Source organism: Symphalangus syndactylus, chromosome 11 (assembly GCF_028878055.3).
Source record: "Symphalangus syndactylus isolate Jambi chromosome 11, NHGRI_mSymSyn1-v2.1_pri, whole genome shotgun sequence".
Taxonomy (NCBI): Eukaryota; Metazoa; Chordata; class Mammalia; order Primates; family Hylobatidae; genus Symphalangus; species Symphalangus syndactylus.
The window spans coordinates 74,743,075-74,766,927 of NC_072433.2; the positions used below are offsets into that span (position 1 = coordinate 74,743,075).

The window sequence follows — 23,853 nt, forward strand, 5'->3', positions numbered from 1 at the left end:
CTGAGGGGAGGGATTTTTGTCTCTGATTCACTGATGTATTACCATTGCCTAGAATAGTGTCTGGCATTAGTAGGCATTCAGTAAATATTTGTTGAGTAAATGAATATTTCTATGCTTATAGTTTTCCCTCTTCCTTGACATTCCTGCCCTGATAGATTGCCTTGTAAAATTTGATTCATCTTTATCAGCTCAGTTCATATGTCACCCCTGTTTCATAGAGGATTTATGCCTTTCTGGAGTCTCTTAGGCAAAATTGTTTCCTTCTGTATTTCCATAGCACTTTGTTAATTCTGCATTCTGTTACACTGTCTAAAATTAATTTATTGTGTAAACCTCTTCTACAAGAGATTAACTCCTTTTGGGCAGTGACACAATGATAATGCTATTCATTTTTATAGTTTTTTTTTTTTTTTTTTTTTTTTAGCCTACTCTGCTGGATATAGTAGCATTCAGTGAGTGTTTGATTTTAGTTTGGGTATTTAATGAGTGAGGACCAAATTGTGAGAAGTAAATCCACATGTAGTTAGACCATTTTTCTCCATAATAGTGGAATGAGTAACACTATTGTATCTTAAATCAGAGGAATATAGAATAAAATAAAGTTCAAAAAATGGTAAAGGGGGATGTCTTTTATATTCAAAGTAGAAGTTGATGTTCACTTTTTATGGGCTCAGAATGTCTTACTGAAGAGGTAGCATTTGAGATAGCTCCTTCCTAGATTGGTTAGGTATTTATCTAACAAGTAGAAAGCAAAAAGTGGAAAGTACATTCTAAGAACAAAAAGAACAAGCTACAGTGGTGGGAGATTGGCAAATAGGAAGTTATGTGTGACCATGGTATAGGAACCAAAAAACAATTGGTAGTATGAGACAGGAAATGTAGACTTGAAGTCCTGTGGTAAAGGACTTCAGTTGCAGAACGAGAAATTTGTAGGCAGTAGAGAGGTGTTTTTTTGTCTGTTTGTTTTTTCTTAATGTAGGGCAAAGCTGCTGTTGAAACTGATTTATCCAGATTAGAGTGGTAGAGTAGGACATAATTATATTAGTTGGGCTGTTGTACTAGTTTAAGAAAAGTCGGTAAGAGGGCCTAAGTTAGGGTAATGCCAACAAGAAAAGATTAAGAGAGGTATGGAAAGATATTTACTGAACAGAAACATCTTTTTTTATATACACATAAATAAGGATAGTGTGGGGATATGTTTGAAGATACGATTTTCATGAATTTTAATAAAAGTAGATTAATAGTTAATTATATAAAATACTGTCTTAATGTCTTCCCTTTAGGGCCGGGAAGAAGATCCACATGAAGGAAAAATGTGAGTTTGTGTTAATTATTAAAATGAAAAAAAAATCTATATTGTAAATTTACTAATTGGAAAACTTTGGCCAAAAAAAATTTTTAATTTTTGGACTGACTTTTAAATTTGGCTTAGGGAACTGATTTCTAAATATTTTCTTAAATATCTAGTGATAAAGTCTTATTTTTAAATAAAAGGTAGCTGATAACTAAATACAACTCTTTATCACCACACTGAAGACTTTCAATAAACACTACATTTATAACATTATGAATGTCACAATTTGGCACATTTTAAAATTATTCATAATATTTCTTGGTTATTCATAGTATTTCTTGTTTTATAGCCACATCTTTTATCCCCCCAAAATAACGGTTCTTCACAATTTTAATAAGATTCAGCGAGGTCTTTTTTTTTTCATAATCTTCAGACTGATTTTATGTATATGTAAGTTTTCTTTCGAAGATTTGAACCATTAATCCCAATTCTCTCTTACTCACATTTTAATAGACTATTCATCTCCTAATATCTTTTCAGTACAACATTTTTTTCTTATCTTTCAGCATTTAGGGATGGAACTTGAGGCTTGCCTCAAGTGTTTGCTTTTTCTGTTTTCTAACCATTAGAATATAAAAACATTCAACTGACTACTCCATTTGCAGTCACCTTGTTTAATGCTTCACCCTTCTGTAAGTGGAATATGTAAGATATATTCTGAGTTCATTTTTTATTGTTTCTTGTAGCTACAAAATAGACTCCATTAGTGAGACTGTACCCTGCTGTTTGTATTAGTTTGAAGTCTCCTCTCTACCTATATCAGGAGTTTCAAATTCTTTTTTGTTATTTTTTCTTTTCTTTTTTTTTTTTTGAGACAGAGTCTTGCTCTGTCGCCCAGGCTGGAGTGCAATGGCACGATCTCTGCTCACTGCAACCCCTGCCTCCTGGATTCAAACGTTTCTCTGCCTCAGCCTCCTGAGTAGCTGGGACCATGGGTGCATACCACCACGCTAGGCTGATCATTGTACCTTTAGTAGAGATGGGGTTTTACCATGTTGGCCAGGCTTGTCTTGAACTCCTGACCTCAAGTAATCTACTAGCCTCAGCCTCCCAAAGTGCTGGAATTACAGGCATGAGCCACTGTGCCCAGCTAGGAGTTGCAAATTCTAATTAATGCTTGGAAGAATCAGACAGACAATGTAAGCAAGTGAAGCGGGTCAAGTATATATATTCCCAGTTTTCTTTAGACACAATAATCTTGATCTTTCTCATTTTCCCTCTTTGCTAGAGATCAGGGTACATGGAACTATGCCCTACTATCCAAAAACAACACTGTACGTGTGGTAATAAATGGCAACTAATATTCACTCATGGTGTTAGGGAAAACTGTGGGAAGTAGAAAACTAGAAAGTGTTTGCGTATTGTAAGGTAATCACTCTGTCTAGTTGTCTAGTTGATATGTGTAGGAATGTGAGTCTAGTGTTGTTAGATCCTTCTGATTTTCAAAAAAAGACCATAAATCTAGGTTTTTTTATTTTAGATAATAGCAATGGAATTTTAAATTTAAAAATGTAGGTTAAATGCCAGTAAACATTTAAAGCCACATCAATTTTCTTGTAGTATAAAATGTAAACCCCACTTTCACTCGGAAGTCTTTTTTTACCTGATAGCATTGTCATTCTTCCATTTTTCTTAACTTTATGTAGTTTCTTAATTGGTATTTAGCATAACTTAAATTTGCACTGTTGGTTTATTTTATGTGTATGTTTGTTCCCTTTAATTTCCTAATATAGAGACTGTGGCAGTACTTTAAATTCTTTAAAGTGTCCTCAGTAACATCCACAAGTAACCTTTGAGATTAAATAGATGGTATAACTTTGGTTGAATTTCTTTCCAGCTCCCTATTTAGATGATATAGGCACCAAGTCCTGATGATTTTATCTCCTAAAGTATTTCTTAAATGTTTACCGCCTTCTCAAATCTTAAATAACTACATTCTAGTTCAGGCCTTTTTAAATCTCCTGCCAGGATTTGATATAGCAGTAACCTCCAAGTTGATCTCCCTTGACTCTTTAGCCTCATCAAATCCTTTTATCCAGTAGCTGGAATAATCTACCTAGATTGAATCACATTTTCACTTAAAATCCTTAATTGCCAGCAGGTATATGAAAAAATGCTCACCATTCATTACTAATCATCAGATAAATGCAAATCAAAACTACAATGAGATTTCATTTCACCCCAGTTATAATGGCTTTTGTCCAAAAGATAGGCTATAATGAATGCTGGTGAGGATGTGGAGAAAAGGGAACCCTTGTACCCTGTTGGTGGGAATGTAAATGAGTGCAGTTACTATAGAGCATAGCATGGAAGTTCTTCAAAAAATTAAAAATAAAGCTGCCATATGATCTGGCAATCCCATTGCTGGGTATATATCCAAAAGAAAGGAAATCAGTATATCAAAGAGACAGCTGCACTCCTGTGTTTCAGCACCATTCACAATAGCTGAGATGTTTAATCAACCTAAGTGTTCATCAGTGGATGAATGCATAAAGAAAATATAGTACATACACACAATGGAATACTATTCAGCCAAAAACAAGAATGAAATCCTGTCATTCACAGCAACATGAATGGAACTGGAAAATACTATGTTAAGTGAAATAAGCCAGGCACAGAAAGACAAATACCATGTGTTCTCACTCATATGGGTGCAAAATATTAGAAAATTGAACTCAGGGAGATAGATAGTAGAATGATGGTTACCAAAAGGTGGGAAGGGTAGCAGGGAAAGGGGGATACAATATGGCTGATTAATAGGTACAAAAATACATCTAGATAGAATGAATAAGATCTAATTTACTGGATATTTAAAAATAACTAAAAGAGTGGAATTTGAATATGCCTAATACAAAGAAATGATTATATGTGCTTGAGGTGATGGATACCCCAGTTATCCTGACTTGATCATTAAACATTATATGCTCGTATCAAAACATCACTGGTGCCCCATAAAAATATACAAAATAGTTGTATACATTACCCATAAAAACAGAAAAAATAAAAATTAAAAAATTTAATCTTATACGGATTCTCCACCTTTACCTTAGCAGAGCCTAAAAAAGAATCTGTTATCTGGTTATTTTGTCCCTTACTACTCCTAGCACTTATCATCTCTAGTTTCCTAATCTCCAGCATGTAGGTCTTCAAATGCATAATACTTTTTTCTTTATTGTTTTAGAGATAGGTTCTTGCCATTGCCCAAGCCGGAGTGCAGTAGTGCTATCATAGTTCACCTCAAACTCCTGGGCTCAAGTGATCCTCCTGCCTGAGCCTGCCGAGTAGCTGAGACTACAGGTGTGTACCACCACACCTGGCAAATGTAATTTTTTTTTTTTTTTTTTTTGTAAAGATGAGGTCTTACTATGCTGCCCAGACTGGTCTCAAACTCATGGCTTCAAGTGATCCTCCCACCTTGGCCTTCCAAAGTGTTGCGATTACAGGTGTGAGCCATTGCTGCTAGCTATTTTTCTTTATACCTTTGCTCAAGCTGCTTCCTAGGCCAGAATTCTTCCATTCATACTTAGCTCATTCATCACTTCCCCCTAGAAAATCTTCCTTTATTTTCTTCTCTACACACTCAACAGTATTGGTACCCTTCTCTGTTATTCCCAAAATGCCTTCAGCACTACCTATCACTGCGCTTATTATAGTTTCTATATTGTTTCTATAGTTAGATAGGATCTCACTATGTTGCCCAGGCTGGTCTTGGACTCTTGGGCTCAAGAGATCCTCCTGCCTTGGCCTCCGAAAGTACTGGGATTACAGGTGTGAGCCACCATGCCTGGCCTAGGAGTGGGAACTTCATAAGAGCAGGGACTCATTTTTTTATCACTGTTGCAAACCATGTGGTTGAAATACATAAATTTTATATGGGAATAAATGTCTGAAAAATGAAACGCAAACCTTTAGAAAGAGATATTGCCACTTTGGCTTCAGACTGTGTGATTATGCTAAATAATCTTGTTCATCTGTAAACCCTATCATTTTTTTACCCTTCTTTTTTTTGAATTTTTTTCAAACTGTAGAAGTAGAGGATTAGCCTTGGAGGTCAGGTCGTGTAGTTGACTCCTCCAGAATATAACAATCCTGCTCTAGCATTTGTAGTAAGTGGTCATTTAGCCTATACTTGAATGCAGTATAGAACCTCACTACTTGTAGTCTGAACTGTTTTAGTTGTTGTATTCTTGCTTTATATTATTCAAAATTTACACAGGGAGTACCAGGAGATCTGAATTAGTGAGTTAATGCTTGGAATGATGTTAAAGAAAAGTTTACCTTTTCATTCTTGTGAAAATTTAAAAATTCAGGTATATTTTCATACTTCACCAGTAATAATTGTATGGATCATTTAAAACAATGTGAATGACCTCTAAACCTGTCACACTGGACTTTCGAGCACTTACATATTTTAGTCGTATGTTTACTTTCCAGCTTGCTCTTTATTATTAAAAATACTTGTAGACCCTAAGAAGATCCAACAAAGTAGTAGATAGGTGATCGGGAATTGTCAGCCTGGCATTAAGATGTGTTAATCAGCAAGATAGATAATAGGCCTTTAGGTAAATAAGAGGTGATTTTATGTACTTTGATGACTAGTAATTACTTTTTCAATCAGATATATCATTTTATTTGAAAGTAAAATTTACTTAGGTTATTGTATGCTCTATGTCTTGACTATGATGCCATTTATAATAATTTCTAAAGGCTTAATTTAAGAATACAGAATGTAAAATACATAGCAACCTAGTTTTGATAGGCTGTTAGCTCAAATAGAGTTGGGAACACTAAGTCCTTCTTTTCTTTCAGTTCTTGATGGTGGTATCCACTCATTCTTATCACCCAATCTTATATTCTGACTTTCAGCAAAGTAAGAGTCAATATCTTGATTTTATTTGAAGAAAGAATTTATCAGATGTTATAGGAAAATTCAGAAATGAATTCATTAATTTTTTCAGGGAAGTTCTGGAGTAGGCTCTATCTGTACTATTCCTCCTTCCCCTTACCCCACAAAAAGAAAAAAAAGACCTATAACAGTCCGTTATTATCAGGATTAAAAATTGTTGCCATTTTTATATTGATAATGAAAATTGTAGTTTATATTTGATAGTTTCTAGTTTTACTACATTTTGTTGAAATTAAATATAATATGTATATAAAATTTATTAAAATGTAATAAGAATGAGATGATTTGATTAATTACATTTACTTTATCACTTTGAATTAAACTTACTATATTGGTTGTTTAATTTTGATCATATAACAGCAAAAAGGACTTTATTTATATATCTAATTTATTCTCTTTTTCAAGATGGTTCCATGGGAAGATTTCCAAACAGGAAGCTTATAATTTACTAATGACAGGTACTTACTTATTTACTTGCTTTTCTAATGTCTATTTAAAGAGAATAAAAAAGTGAACAAACCATTTATCATGTGTTTTGCCTTTAGCATTCAGTTAGTGTTTATGCATGTTATAATTTTGTGTCCAGTGCTAAGAAGCTGGTGTTTTTATTTATATTTTAAACATACATGTGTTATAAAATTTAGTCAAGTGTGTTTTTCTTTTACCCCAGGCCCCTGTCCACTTCCTCAGAAGTAACACTAGGTGACAGTTTTTTTTCCCATATGTTTCTAGAAGTTTTCTGTGTCTCTGTGAATCTTTCTCATCCCTACACATACACAGACAGGAACATGCAACACACTTTTTTCATGTTAGATATATATTGGGAGATGATTCTGTATCTGCAGATAAAAATTTTCATTACTCTCTTTTATGGATTTAAACTTTTCATTATATAAATACCATAATTAACTAGTCTTCAGTAGAAGGATATTGTATTGTTTTTATTCTTTTGCAGTTCAGCCATAGCAGACATTCTTGTATTTATCTTTGTATACTTGTGGAATTATATGATTGAGCTTTATTTAATATGTATTAATTTTAACATTTCCCAAAACTCTTGTGCTTATAAATACAAAGTAAAAATTGACTTGTATTGTGGTTTTAACCATCCTGTCATTGTTTGTTCTTACTAAATATTTAAGGCTGAATTAATTTAAATACCAAGCATTTCTTTGGCAAACCACATCTTACAAAGATTTCAGACAAGTTTAAGCTTTAGTATGTAATTTAAAAGTTTCAGTTCTTCAAAAATGTTGACTATTCAATAGTTTCTGTATTTAGTGAAATAGATTCTTGTGGTGATAACACTAGTTGTTAAAGAGGTAATCTGAATTGTTTTAATCCATAAAGCATTGCATTTTAAATTAATACTTTATTCTTTTGAAAGATTTGAGATAGTTTTTGAAGTACTCAATTTTATTGTGAAGATGCAGGTTAAGTAGGTTCAAAAAATAAGTTAAAAAAGATTATGATAATGCTATATGATAGTAATAGAGAAGAAATTTTAAACCAAAATGACATTCTGTCAGCTATTTCAGTATGGAACCAAAAATATGTAGTTTAGTGAATTTATTGAATTTTGGATATGTTTCTTTTTTGGAACTTGTACCACCAAGTACTTGAGGTACTTTTGTTTTAAGGCATACAAGGTTGAAAAGGAGCTAAAGTTTATTTCCTTACATTAGTTTGCATTTTCTTTGTGTCATGTGTTCTTTTGAGGATCTGGTGGGATTTTCTCTCCTGAGAAGTACAAATAAGCACTTGCATGCACAGTTTTGCATGAAATTCCTATCATATTCTAGAAGAAATTTAGAGAGTATCTTGGATTCTTGTCACTAAGATTTGTTGTATCAACTTAGAAACACTTTCATTTTGGCCCATATTATACAATCAATTTCTGTAATTATTATGTTTACTTATGTATTAAGCCTTGAAGATTCAGTTTAAGGAGATTTATTTTTTTCTTTTTACTGAACGTGAAGTTACTTGATAAGTGCCTTGATTGGATGATTGGAACTATTAGTAATTTACCCCCCAAATTATATCTTATAATCTAAGCATTCATTGTGCTTTCCTCAAAACAATCAAGTCTTGATCTTTTCTGGATCATTTGGACTTACATGGAGAAAAGGCAGAGCATCTAAGTATTATGAGTCACTGCCAATCAAAGATACCAGAAATACTTCTCTAAAATTAATATGACATATTTAATATATGATAATTTGCTTCTATAATTCCTTTCAGGAGCATACCTATTGAATAAAACATAGTGTATGTGTATTGATTTTGATAATGTATACACATATTTCAGTTGTTTTGAATCTACCTTTATAAAAAGCTTTTGGTACTATTTTATTACAGTCATTACTTTTTAATTTTTTTTTTAAGATGCAGGATCTTGCTGTGTTGTCCAGGCTGGTATCAAACTCCTGGGCTCAAGTGATCCTCCTGAATAGCTGGGATTATATGCATGTACCACTGTGCCTGGCACAGTCATTACTGTTTAATGATTAATAGAAAACATTGATCAAGCACAGAGTATTCTTAAGCAAACTGGTCTCCACTTTTTAGAATCTTCTTATTACGAAGATTTACATACAGAATTTAGCATTTTTAGCCAGTATTCCCTAACTGTGCTTAGGTTCCTTCCAAATTATGACAGGTGTAGATATTACTGACCAGAAGTTACTGCTGCAAAATTTCTGCTCTCTATTTTTATGTACTGAAGCTGGTAAGATACACCAGAGAGATAGCAGACAAGCAATGGGGATGGTTGTGAATCATAAACCAGAAAATTTGAAAGAAATTATCTTAAAAAAAAACAAGTTCCTGGTGAAAATTTACATATGTTTATGACTTTGAATGCACTTTGTAATAATACTACTTAACATCTTTTTTATTTGATAATTAGGGAAAAACTAACAGCTTAATTTTTACAGTTGGTCAAGTCTGCAGTTTTCTTGTGAGGCCCTCAGATAATACTCCTGGTGATTATTCACTTTATTTCCGGACCAATGAAAATATTCAGCGATTTAAAATATGTCCAACGCCAAACAATCAGTTTATGATGGGAGGCCGGTATTATAACAGGTAAGTCATAATTTTTTAGCTATCTTTTACTTTTGGCAAAAATAGTTGAAATGTTGATAATACAGTATTCAGAGTCAAAATTATATAAAAGTTTCTAACTTCTAAAAATTATAAGACCTTCAATATAATTTCATAATAGTCATGCCCAAGAATTCTTTAGACAGTGTCAAATATGAATACAAATTAGTAACTTACACTTTGTTTCCTTCCAAAACAATTTTTGTGATTTTAAAAATTAGACATAAGCTATTTGCAACAAATTTATTAAATCCATGTATTATCTGTAGGAGGAGCAAAATATCTAAGGAAAAGAAAATATATCAACATTATTTTATCAGTGAGATACTTTAGTAGGAAAAAAAAAGTTTCTAAAGATACCTGAGACTTACTATACAGATGCTATCATGTAACTGAGTTGTTCTCAAGTTGACATTTCTTATATGTGATTGTTGGTTTTTACTTCTCACCTTCAAAGTAAACTCATTGTTTGTCCTAAAACTCAGAATGAATTATAGTTACTTGATTAGGAAAATAAGTTAATAGAAGAAACCATATGATAGAATGTCAGCAATTTTTCTGTCAAGTAGAAAATAATCTTCATTTGTGAATGTAAAGGTTTTCCTATACCTAATAACTTTATTTCCTATTTCAGAGGCAGGCATAATCTTGTTCTAAAATGCTTATATTTGCCTAGTTTAACCCCTCAGTACCACAGCAGCATTCTCTATCCGAATTAGAATTTGTCAAACTAGACATTTGAGTGAATAGAGATTCTGTAGCTTGTTTATCTGAAAAAAAGAAAAAACAAAAACAAGTTCTTCTAGTTGCTTGCTGGAAGCTCAGTTGACTGTTAAAAGACATCAAACGTAAGATGTGAGTCTAGGCAGCTGTACCCTTTTGCCTACCTCATACACAGGTTGCTTGAGTATTTCTACATGACAATCTGAGTTCTAGATGTCCTCACTGAAAATACAGCTAGCTGCAATTTGAGCTCTTTAAGAATGTAATTTTTCCCAATTCCAGTTTTCTGGAGATTTAGAACATACAAAATAATGCATTGAAAACATACCATCTTCTTAACTGAATAAATGTCCATATTGAGATCCTTTTTAAAGATAAAATAATTTACATGAATTTATTTTTTTGAAGTTCGTTTTGTTACTAACTTAAACTTCCTTATGATACATCACACAAAACTGGAAATTCTTCCTACATACTGGAGGCAGTCGGTGAAACATGTAAAGGTAGTCGCTTTTTGTTGCTAAATACCATGATGGAACATGAAAAAAGAAGTATTTTAAGTAGATTTCTGTCCAAATTATTGCAATATTATGTTTTCAAAATGAGGATTTAAAAAAAAAAGTTAAATGTATGTTAATTTAGTGGACTTGACCCCCAGAACTTTGATTTTTATAATTTTTCTTCCCTGTGAATTTGTTTATAAATTCATCTTATTGTTTCTAGTTTTAACATTAAACTTTTTTAAAAAGCCCCAAATTATGTGAATCAGGTGCCATGAAAATGAAGGATTTTGTAATTGTTTTGGAAATATATACTTCATTTCAGCATTAATATTAGTAATGTCAGAAATAATTCCTAGGAAGATAAATCTTTGTGCTTATTGTTTATTGTTAGATATAAATGTATAAAGATTTTTCAATAAATCTAACAGCCATACTCTGCTGTCGCATCTCCCCATTAACTAAACACGAGACCTTGATAAAGAAGGATAGTAGTTATGTCTTTCATTTAGAAACTGTTAAGACATAACTTTAATGTTCCTATATTCAGAGTTTTTTTTTTTAAAAAAGAGGCATTTAATAGCAAATTTAATTCAGCAGCCATTTATCGACTTATCTACTTTGTGAAATATACTGTACAAATCCTGTGTAAATACATTAAAGAAAAAGATACAGTTTCTTCATTATTAGTGCTCAGGTTTATTAGAAAAGAAAGTATGGTATGCAGACTGTGATAAATTAAGGGGATATATAAATGCATGGGAATCAGTAGATGAGAGCTCAGTGGAGGGTGAGAAGGAAGGCAATGGATTTTGGCTAGACCTTGAGGAGACAATATTAACATTTATCTAGACTTCAAGAAGAGTGCACATGGTTTTATGTGCTAAGTGCATTACAAAAATTAAAGTACAGAACACAGTGTCTCTAGAAACTCACATTTATTTCAAAAGTAAGTTTACATTGAATATATTTTAGTTTTCTGAGATGTAAATCTATCTGATTTCATGGCTGGAACTTATATGAATGTCTAGAAAATGCTGGTTTATCTCCCCTGACTGTTTATTTTGGTGTTTCTGGGTAGAGTATAAATGGAAGAGTAATTGTTAAAAAAACTCTTAAGTCTAGCTTATTGGTAAAAACCTATCTGATTGGTTGCCACACACTTTTAAATTTGCTCCTGGACAATCTGAACTGTACTTCCCAATGGTTTCCTGTTCTCTTAGTTTATGGAAAGCAATTATATTGTAACATTGAGGTGCTACGGTGGATTGATTGTATTTTACAGTTACTGAGCCCGAAAACCTTTGATGTTTACTGATTTTCATAGATTTGGTGCTTTTTGCTTTAAAACACAGTCATGTCTTTAGTGGAATCTGTATCTTCAAATATATTTCCTGATTTTCATTTTTAACAATTTTGGATTTATATGGTATTAGATTTTTTATTAAAAACATAAAACTTTGCTTGTTCTTTTAATAATGCTTTTTTTTTATCTCATTTTCACCACACCCCTCTGTGGCTTGTGTTAAATGCTGCTTCTGGTATTAAGTTCATTCATACTACTAGTTAACTTTTCTGGTCTTGTTGTTTTGGTTTTTAAACATTACTTATATTTGGTTTAAATTAACTTTGTAGTATAGGGAAGATAACATACTTGAAGATACATACACACACATATATTCTAACTATATATATATAGTAGGTTAAACAAAACCTGTCTGGAGAAGTGTTTCCTAGGTGGCTCAAAAGTTCCCATTTGTCCAGTATATTAAAGGAAGGTTTAAAATTCCAAGATTTCCATATTCAGGACAATAGAATGCTCTTACTGATTATAGAGAAACAACTTTATATTTAAAAAAATATGTGGTTCACTAAAATGTATATTAAAATACAGTATGTCATTTTATTTTTTTGTAATATTTTCCCAATATTTCCCAATTTGTAGCACTTTTAATCAAAATAATAAGCTTTTCTCCCTATAGTGATAATCCTACATGTAAGATTAGCTGGGGTTTTTTTTTTCTTCTTTTTGCCTGCTTTTCATGTGTTTTATGACCTGTTTCTGATATAAAACCAGTATGTGTAAATGTGATAATAAAAAATTCTTAATTTACCTGAACTCTGCTTCCTAAATAAATGCCATGTTTCTGTGAATTCTTCATTCTTAGTATCTCATATATACTCTTGAGGGTGAAAAAAAGGTAGACTTTTAATCATTTCCTCATTTATGGTGACTCTTTGAATATGGTATTGTTGACCTGGCTGCCCACTTGATGGGTATGGAAAATCAGAATCTGGGCCATGTATTCTGGCCTATAAATCTATATTGAGAACATTCTGGTTTTTCTAAAATAATATGAATGTTATGATCATTTATTCTATTAATGTATTTGTGTTATGTGCTTTGAAAAAAATTTGCTAATAATCCTTGGTAAGAAAGTTTACACATATTTTTAAAGATTTTGCATTTTTATGAGACAGATTAATATTAGAAATTTTTATTTTAACAGCATTGGGGACATCATAGATCACTATAGAAAAGAACAGATTGTTGAAGGATATTATCTTAAGGAACCTGTACCAATGCAGGTCAGTGTTGCATTTCTTATTGCAATAATTAGCATTTTATTTTAAAATGCATTTTGGTGGTATGTTTTTGCACACATTTGTACAATTCAAATTGGATACAACTTAAAACTACAGATTATTTAGATTTTTTAGAAAGTAAACTGTAAGAATCTTTTAGTTTTTATCTATGTTGATTTTAGGTAATCAGGAACAACCTAGTGGCTTTTTGAGATTAGAAGCAGTCGTGGAGGAAGGTAAGTTGCAGTAGATCCAGGAGTGAGTTTTTTGGAGGCAAAAGTAGAGACAGCAGGGATAAACCACAGCCAGGCTTATTAAAGCCTGGGGAGTAATAAAAGGAAATAAAAAATACTGATAGAAGAGGATTAGGGCAAAAAATGGTTTACACTTTTTCTTTGTTTATTTGCCTGTAGTTTTATGGTGAAAGAATTTGAGAATGTCTGTATATTCTGAGTAAAAACTGTATAGTAGTAAAGAGGAGGGTGATGTTGTATGGGGAGATGGGTGGTGGCAGTGTCTTACAGATAGGGTCCTAGACAAAAATGAATAGAATCTAGAACATAAAAGGAAAGATTGGCCTTTAGCAAGAGAGCCTGTTAAATGTTAGTTGCTTAACACTTAGGGTGATTAGCTTCTGTTTCTTCCTCATTGCACTTTCTGAAGTGTATGGTAGGGAAATGGTATAACAGGGGTTAGAAAAAGGTGCTTCAAAAGACGGATTAATAATTTTCCTAAGTAGAAAATGGAGGTACTGTTATTCTAGGGACATAAAGGATTATTAAGGGTTTTGGGTACCCAGCTGCAATGGTACAGTGATTTGTAGTGTGCCTAGTTTCTTGATGTTTCCTCCTAACAAGTTCATTTCACATGGCTATAGCTACTACTTATTGCAGTTAATTGGTGGGGGGTGACGAATCATTAATCTGAAGCTAAATATAAATTCAAGAATCATCATAATCTTGTCACATTTTAATATGCAGGCACACCTCATTTTATTACCCATTGCCTTATTATGTTTCAAAGATAGTTTTTTTTACAAATTGAAGGTTTATGGCAACAAGGACGTCTATTGCTACTGTTTTTCCAAAGCATGTGCTCATTTGTGTCTTAATGTCACATTTTGGTAATTCTTAAAATGTTTCAAACTTTTTCACTATTATATATTATGTTTATCTGTGATCAGTGATCTTTAATGTTACTATTGCAATTGTTTTGGGGTGCCATGAACTGCACCTGAAGAAGACTGCAAGCTTAATCGATAAATGTAGTGTATGTTCTGACTGCTTCATTGACTGGCTGGTTCTGTTTCTCTTCCTCTCCTTGGGCCTTCCTATTTCTGCAAACACAACACTATTGAAATTGGGCCAATTAATAACCCTACAGTGGCCTCTAAATGGTCAAGTGAAAGGAAAAGTCATATGTCTCTCACATTAAGTCAAAAGCTAGAAATGATTAAGCTTAGGGAGGCATGGTGAAAGCCAAAATAGGCTGAAAGCTAGGTCTCTTGGCACCAAACAGCAAAGTTGTGAACGCAAAGGAAGAGTTGTTGAAGGAAATTAAAAGTGCTACTCCATTGAACACATGAATGATTAATAAAGTGAAACACCCTTATTGCCGATATAGAGAAAATTTGAGTGGTCTGGATTGAAGATTAAACCAGGGATAACATTCCCTTAAGCCAAAGCCTATCCAAAGCAAGGCCCTAACTCCCTTCTATTCTGTGAAGGCTGATAGAGGTGAGGAAGCTCCAGAAGAAAAGTTGGAAGCTAGCAGAGGTTGATTCATAAGATTTGAGGAAAGATGCTATCTCCATAACATAAAAGCGTAAGGTGAAGCAAAGAAACTGTAGCAAGTTACCCAGAACATCTAGCTAGTTTTCCAGAAGATAACTAGCAGTTATCCAGAAGATAAGTGTCGAAGGTGCTAAACAACAGATTTCAGTGTAAAGAAAACATCCTTCTATCTGAAAATATTATCTAGGACTTTCATGGCAAGAGTTAATGCTTGGCTTCGAAGCTTCAAAGGTCAGGCTGACTGACTCTCTTTTCAGGGGCTAATGCAGCTGGTGACTTTAGGTTGAAACCAATTATCATTGACAATTCTGAAAATCCTAGGAGCATCAGAATTATGCCAAATCTACTGTGCCTGTGCTCTGTCAATGGAACTACAAAGCCTGCATGATAGCCCATCTGTTTACAGCTTGGTTTACTGAATATTTTAAGGCCACTGTTGAAACCTACTGCTCAGAACAAACAACTCTACAATCAAGAGCTGAGATAGAGATGTACAAGGAGATTGTTGTTTTCATGCTGGCTAACACAGCTTATATTCTGCAGCCCATGGATCAGAGTAATTTTGACTTTCAAATCCTTAGTTAAGAAATAATTTCATAATGTTATATTTGCAAAAATAGTGACTCTTCTTATGGATCTGGGCAAGGTACATTGAAAACCCTTTGGAAAGGATTCATCATTCTAGATGCCATTAAGAACATTTGTGATTCATGGGCAGAGGCCAAAACAACAGCATTAACAGAAGTTTGGAAGAAGCTGATTCCAACTCTTATGGGTAACTTTGAGGGGCTCAAGACTACAAGATGACTTTGAGGAGGAGGTAGCTGCAGATGTGGTATAAATAGCAGGAGAACTAAATTTGGAAGTGGAGCTTGAAGATGTGACTGAATTACTCCACTTTTGTGATGAAACTGGAGCGAAAGAGGAGTTGCTTGTTATGGATGAGAAAAGAAAGTGGTCTCTTGAGATAGAATCTACTCCTGTGAAGATCCTGTGATCACTATTGAGATGAAAACAAAGAATTTAGAATATTCTATAAACTTAACTTGATAAAGTAGCAAGAGGGTTTGAGAGGAATGCCTCTAGTTTTGAAAGAAGTTCAACTGTGGGTAAAATGGTATCAAACAGCATTTTAGGGAATTTCTTTTGTGAAAGAAGAGTCAATTGATGCAGCAGACTTCATTTTTAAGAAATTGCCACAACCACCCCAACCTTTGGCAACCACTGCCCTAATCACTTAGCAGACATCAGTATCAAGGCAAGACCCTTCACCAGCATAAAGATGATGATTCACTGAAGTCCTAGATGATTGTTAGTTTTTTTTTTCCCCCTCCAGAGTCAGGGTCTTGCCCTGTGGCTGAGGCTGGAGTACAGTGGTTCAACTGTAGCTCACTGCAACCTTGAGCTCCTGGGCTCAAGCAAGCCTGCCTCAGGCTCCCCAGTAGCTAGTACTGCAGGTGTACACCACCGTGCCTAGCTAATATTTTTTGTAGAGATAGAGTCTTGCTCTGTTGCCCAGGCTAGTCTTGAATTCCAAGGCAGAAGCCTTGGTCTCCCAAAATGCTGGGATTACAGTTGTGAGCCACCTTGGTTGCCCCAACAGTTTTTAGTAATAAAATATTTTTAAATTAACACGTGTACATTGTTAGACATAATGCAATTGCACACTTAGTAACTACAGTATAGTTGTAAACATAACATACATGCACTGCGAAAACAAAAAATTCATATGGCTGGCTTTATTGTGGTGGTCTGGAGCCAAATCTGAAATACCTCCAAGGTATGCCTATATTTTCCTTCATTCCTGCATGCTTTCCTAGTAGAATTTAAGGTCTGTGAGAACAGAGATTTTTGTTTGCATTTTTTTTTCCCAGTGCTTAGAACGGTACCTGACATTAGATATTCAATAAATATTGATTGAATGAATGATTCTCTGCTTTCCAGCAAGAAGTACCTACTTTACCCTTGCCTGTATTGTTACTAATGTCTTACACTTTAATGTGCTCCTTCCTATCACCATATCAGTCTTCCTCTCTGCCTGTCTAAATACTGCTATTTTAACATCCATCCTGTTTCACTTTTTTTTTTTTTTTTTTTTTTTGAGACGGAGTCTTTCTGTGTCTCCCAGGCTGGAGTGCGCAATCTCGGCTCACCGCAACCTCCACCTCCTGGGTTCACGCCATTCTCCTGCCTCAGCCTCCCGAGTAGCTGGGACTACAGGCGCCTGCCAACACGCCCGGCTAATTTTTTATATATATATTTTTTTTTTTTTATTATACTTTAGGGTTTTAGGGTACATGTGCACAATGTGCAGGTTTGTTACGTATGTATCCATGTGCCATGTTGATTTCCTGCACTCATTAACTCGTCATTTAGCATTAGGTGTATCTCCTAATGCTGTCCCTCCCCCCTCCCCCCACCCCACAACAGTCCCCGGAGCGTGATGTTCCCCTTCCTGTGTCCATGAGTTCTCATTGTTCAATTCCCACCTATGAGTGAGAACATGCGGTGTTTGGTTTTTTGTCCTTGCGATAGTTTACTGAGAATGATGTTTTCCAGTTTCATCCATGTCCCTACAAAGGACACGAACTCATCATTTTTTATGGCTGCATAGTATTCCATGGTGTATATGTGCCACATTTTCTTAATCCAGTCTATCGTTGTTGGACATTTGGGTTGGTTCCAACTCTTTGCTATTGTGAATAGTGCCGCAATAAACATACGTGTGCATGTGTCTTTATAGCAGCATGATTTATAGTCCTTTGGGTATATACCCAGTAATGGGATGGCTGGGTCAAATGGTATTTCTAGTTCTAGATCCCTGAGGAATCGCCACACTGACTTCCACAATGGTTGAACTTGTTTACAGTCCCACCAACAGTGTAAAAGTGTTCCTATTTCTCCACATCCTCTCCAGCACCTGTTGTTTCCTGATTTTTTAATGATGGCCATTCTAACTGGTGTGAGATGGTATCTCACTGTGGTTTTGATTTGCATTTCTCTGATGGCCAGTGATGAGGAGCATTTCTTCATGTGTTTTTTGGCTGCATAATTTTTTATATTTTTAGTAGACACAGGGTTTCACTGTATTAGCCAGGATGGTCTCGATCTCCTGACCTTCTGATCCGCCCGCCTCGGCCTCCCAAAGTGCTAGGATTACAGGCTTGAGCCACCACACCCGGCCATTTTTGTTTCACTTTTTGAGTAATTTTTTTTTATTACCGCAGAGTAATTGGAAGAGAAGGTAGCCAGAACATATAACATACACACACATATATAAATATATATATATGTTTTATATATGTGTATTTTTTAAATAACATGGGTGAGTGCTTTTTAGACCACGGCTAGGGTCTTTTTTCAGGATCAGAGGTACCTTTGCCTCCAGATGACAGATCCTGCCATATAGTTCCATTGCTGTATCCTCAATTCTAATTCCCCTTTGCCTCTTTGAGTTAGTGATTTTAATTTTATTTGACCCCAAATTAAATCATACATTTCCCCATACTGAATTTGTACTTAGAATTTTCTAATTTAAGTTTTGATCAAGACCATCCTGGCTAACACGGTGAAACCCCGTCTCTACTAAAAATACAAAAAAATTAGCCTCTGGAGGCTGAGGCAGGAGAATCGCTTGAACCCAGGAGATGGAGGTTGCAATGAGCCGAGATTGCACCACTGCACTCCAGACTGGGCAACAGAACGAGACTCTATCTCAAAAAAAAGAAAAAGAAATAGTATGTGGCATCTAATAAACTTGCAGTATGTGTTATAAGACTGCTTTAAGAATTACTTGAGATATATAATGTGCCTCACTCTTGTGTTAGTTTTGTAACTGAACAAACCTCCAGTTGGTTTTGCAAAAGTGCCTATAATGCTTTGAATACTTCAGAAATAATTGATGCTGAAACTATTAAGTGCTATTTGTAGTCTATTATTTTGGAGCATGGGGTGATGAAAAGTAGGTTTTAGTAGAAGTTTGGGGAATAATAAAACTCACCCATTCTTCAAGCAGGATTTTAACTATTAGTACAAAGGCAAGTATTATCTTTTTACTAATTGCCAAATTGATTAGCTAGCAAATCACCTCATCTTCCAATGAGGTACCCAGACTCAGGCTAAGATGCTGGCAAAGGCTAAGAAACAGCAGAGTCCTAGCTAGGTTTGCTTACTTCCTGGAACTATTAACACTTTTTGAGACAAGCATTAGACGAAAAGGGGCCTTTTGAGACGATATACCCCATAATAAAAATGCCTTACATTTTTGAGCACTATATTTTAAGCACTGTTTTTTATACATATTCATTCAATTTTCTCAACAACTTTACCAAGGTGACACTATAATGATGTCTATTTCAAAGATAAGGCAATTGAGAGCTGAGAGGTTAGTAACTTAAATCATCCTCAATTCTTCTCTTTTTTCTTCCTGTACTTTATACCTAACCTGTCAGAAAGATCATACTGACTCTGCCTTCAAAGTATGTCTAGAATATGACCACCACCAGAATCTGCCTTCATCTGCTAGTTTCTAGCTTTGTCCCCTTATGCTGCATGCTGCGCAGCAGTCACTGGGATCCATTTAAAATGTCAGATCGTGTTACTCCTCTGTTTTAATACTTGAAAATGTTCTCCATTTCTTTCAGAATAAAAGCCAAAGTCCTTAGAATGGCATACAAGACCCAACAGTGGTCCATTAATTTTCTGAACTCGTCTCTTTCTGCTATCCTCCTGCCACTCTTTTTCACTCATACTTGCTTCTGTACTATTATTTGTAAATAAGCCAGACTCTTTCCTTCCCTAGGATCTTTGCTGTAGCTGTTCACTGTGTCCAAAATTATTTTCCCTTGGATATCCACTAGCCTCACTCTTACATCTTTCAAGTTTTTGCTCAAAATTTAGCAAATTAGCAAATGACACTTACCTAGACACCTTAATTAACACTGCAACTTGCTCAACCCTGCAGAGCACTTACCTTCTAACATATAGTACAATTTATTTACTTATGTTTATTTTTAATCTTTCCCTGGTTAGAATATAAGTTCCACGAGGATAGGGGTCTTTGATTTGTTCACTGATGTATCTCAAGAACTACAACAGTGCCTGAGACTCAACAAACATTTATTGAATTAATATATTAAATGGTGTTTTCCTACATTAAGTGACAAAGCTAGGATCTGCAAGTTAAGTCTGCCTTCAGGAGCTTACATATGTAACTTCTAGGGAAAAACTTGGTTCAATGGCTGTTAGACTCTCACCAATCAGATTACTGAATTTCCCTTGGGAGGAATGTAAAAAATCTAAGAACTATCTCTCAGGCCGAGAAAAGGAACACGCAGAGAAGCCTTTCTCCTCTCATTGACTAGGACTTGAAAAGTGAAATTGTGTTTTTGCCCATAGCATCTTCTAGTGTACTGGAATCCTTTAGGATTTGTGGGCTAGTCCCCACTTTAATAGGATTTTTAAAAGACCTATATAGAGCATCTTGGAATCAAGTATTTAAATCCAAATATTAGTGTGGTTACATATCTAAAATGACAGACTTCAAGAATGTTCCATTCTGCAGCTAATACTAAGTGCCGTCACCATTGACCTAAAGATTTGATAAATACAAATCTGTATTACCAGGAAAGTGAAGTCATCACTATTTGTAACATCATGGTCTAGTGTACCCTTTTAATTTTTTTATATGCCTAAGTCGTTTTACAAATAATTCACATCACCAAGATTAAGGGTATAATCCAAAAACAACTTCATTGGAAAATGTAATAAGAATTTAAATGTAGTGTACCCAAATTTTTGTTCCATGTTTTCATGTCTAGAAAGGCTTACGTGCCTGAAATGGACAGTCTTTTCAATGCAACTAACAGTTCTTCACCCTTCGTGCACAGACCTGGAACACAGCCATCTTGTAAATTCTGATTCCAGATTTGAAATCAGATACTTGTCTAATAAGTTCTATTTGTAATTACTTTGGTTCTTCTTGCATTGTATCTATCATATCAATTCCAGATTTTAAGTACATCACTACTGGAATCTAGCTTATTCTGTCTTGTTTTTGTATTATCAAAATGCAGTAGTTTTTTTTTTTTTTTTTTTTTTTTGAGATGGAATTTTGCTCTTTTTTGCTCAGGCTTGGAGTGGAATGGCGTGATCTCAGCTCACTGCAACCTCTGCCTCCTGGGTTCAAGCTGTTCTCCTGCCTCAGCCTCCCATGTAGCTGGAATTACAGGCACGTGCCACCACACCCAGCTAATTTTGTATTTTTAATAGAGACGGGGTTTCACCATGTCGGCCAGGCTGGTCTTGAACTCCTGACTTCAGATGATCTGCCCGCCTTGGCCTCCCAAAGTGCTGGGATTAAAGGCGCGAGCAAAATGCATTACTTTTGAAAACTTTGATGGCTCATAATTTTGTTGGAGAGTATAGTGTCCATTGCTCCATAATTGTAAAATATTTTTGTTTAGATTTTAAAACACCAATTAACATTGATGTTTATAAGAGTGATCAATCCAGTGAATTTTAAAATTTCTATGTTATATGTTTACTTTCAGTAATTTTTTATACAAAGGCCCTTTAATATTTGCCCATTCACAAATCATATTAAGTAAATTTTGATGTACATACAAAAATTTAAATAGTCTCATTTCTTTTTAGCAAAACAGCATAATAGAATATGGTTCAATCAGTGATTCTTGAGTTTGAGAAAATTCAAGTATATCATCATCTGAAAAATCATAGTCTGAGATTTGTTTATCAAAATCAATTCTGCCATCATGATAGAGTCTAGAGTGCTGCTATTTCTTTGCATTCATTTTTTGATTTTTCTAATTGTCAAACATCTTCCTGGATCAGTTTTTTTCTCTTTATCATTTATGAGCAGAAAATAAAGAGTTCTGAATATTTTAAGTATGTTCAATCAAAGCTAAAAAGACAGCAAAGATAGCCTTTTATGTTTTTACAAAAGACGCTGCAATACTTTGCAACACAGTTAAACACACACACACACACACACACACACACCCAGAGTGATGCAATAGAGATTATTTCAGTTATATCATCTTCTAGGCCAGGGGTTGGCAAAAGTTTTCTGTAAAGGGTTTTGCAGTTCATTTAGTGTGTCCACTAAAGTCTGTCTTTTTATCTGGAAGCAACTACAGACAGCATGTTAGGGAATGAGCATGGCTGTTTTCCAGTAAAACTTTATATATAAAAAACAGGTGGTGGACTAGATTTAGCATGCATGCCATAGTTTGTCAACCCTGCTGTAAGCAATTCATTCTTCTATTTTCTTATTATTTTAGTAATTTTGTAGCATTAACTTGGGAATAATTCTGAGTAGTGATGAAATAGTTCCTAGGATGATGAAACAGCATAATGTTTCAAGATATAGGAGAGAGAGGATTATGAAAATCCCACAGCATAACTTAGATTTGTAAGAGGATTGAATGGACCCATGAAGTTTGTAAGATGGACTAAAAGTCATAAAATATTAATCCTTGCAAAATAGTAAGAACTACTCAAAAAGGAAACCAAAAAACTAAAACTGAGTCCAATTGACCTTAATAGTAAAATTGAAGATTCATTTATTCTGGAAAGATCATGATAAAGGCATCCTGATATAATTCTTTTTCTCAGGGGATTTAGCACTTAATGTAAGTTCTGCTATAATGTAACATATACATTCCTAAAAATCATAGCATTATGTAAAATCAGGCAATCAAAACCACAGGGCTTTTGGGAAAAGTGAGGTTAGGGGTGTAACACTTAGAAATTTCATCAGGGATACATTAAGAAAGAAAGAACCTAATAAAAATATGTTGCTTAGTTTTATACATTTTCTTTTAAAGAAATATGTACATCCTACAATAAATATGGCAATTTACCTTGAAAAAAGACCTGAAGTTTACATGAGGAAATGGCCATTGGTAGAACTGAAGCATGGGAATGCTGCAGAGTGGCAGAGGAGGATTATCTGAAATCACGGTTATAACACCAGCTATGGATGGATGGGTGTGGCATGTGACACACTTAGTGGATTGAGGGAACTGTTAGGTATTTGAAGTGTGTATGTTTTGTTCATTCTCATGTCTTAGTTCACCTGGTACTGTTGTCTGTATTCACCTAGCATTTCTCACAGACACAATTGTGCATAAGCAAACATGAATTTGCTTTATGCTTATATTGGGTCCTAATTTACCAGTTATGCTGGGACAAGTTTATGTTTTTAAAACATTATTTGCTGTAAAATATAACTGACTATATTTGAAAATAGCTTATTAGGTATCCATGGAAACAGACAACTTATTAGTTGTTCTTGGGATTGGCAAGGAAACCTTTCTGTGAACATTGTTGTCCGTGTTCTTCGAAATTATGAGGAAACATTTCTGAGAATTTCTTTGGAAAGCAAAAGATCATTTATGTGTTATGTACATCTAGATTTTAGTATTTTAAGCACTTTGGCTTTTAATTGGTAATTTTATAGATGTTTACTTCATTTCCATCAAGAATGTATGAAACAATTTTAATGTTTTTTAAAATTCAGGATCAAGAACAAGTACTCAATGACACAGTGGATGGCAAGGAAATCTATAATACCATCCGTCGTAAAACAAAGGATGCCTTTTATAAAAACATTGTTAAGAAAGGTTATCTTCTGAAAAAGGGTAAGTTCAGACTTTTATCATTAACCCATTTGATAGAGACGTTGTAAATATGGAGCTCCAAACTTATTGTGATATATATTTAATAAGTTTTGACATGAGTTATTAGTAATTGACACTTGTTTAGAGCCCATGTATAAGCATTCTTCAAAATTTAGAGTGTAGGTATATTAAAAGTCTACATTTTCATCCAGAATGTTTCTTCCACCCATGGTTTATTTTT

At 34.2% G+C, this 23,853-nt stretch overlaps 2 protein-coding genes across 4 annotated transcripts in view; one reads left to right on the forward strand and one right to left on the reverse strand.

Moving 5' to 3' along the window:
• RASA1 (RAS p21 protein activator 1) overlaps nucleotides 1-23,853 on the forward strand; it is a 122,978-nt gene that overhangs the window by 70,977 nt on the left and 28,148 nt on the right. For all 3 annotated transcript variants that reach the window (XM_055233024.2, XM_055233025.2, XM_055233026.2), the window contains exons 6-10: nucleotides 1,284-1,315; nucleotides 6,666-6,718; nucleotides 9,200-9,350; nucleotides 13,102-13,180; nucleotides 23,513-23,633. In XM_055233024.2, coding sequence (XP_055088999.1) covers nucleotides 1,284-1,315; nucleotides 6,666-6,718; nucleotides 9,200-9,350; nucleotides 13,102-13,180; nucleotides 23,513-23,633 — 436 coding nt within the window. The remainder of the gene's footprint in view (nucleotides 1-1,283; nucleotides 1,316-6,665; nucleotides 6,719-9,199; nucleotides 9,351-13,101; nucleotides 13,181-23,512; nucleotides 23,634-23,853) is intronic.
• CCNH (cyclin H) overlaps nucleotides 1-23,853 on the reverse strand; it is a 101,658-nt gene that overhangs the window by 28,647 nt on the left and 49,158 nt on the right. The window lies entirely within an intron of this gene.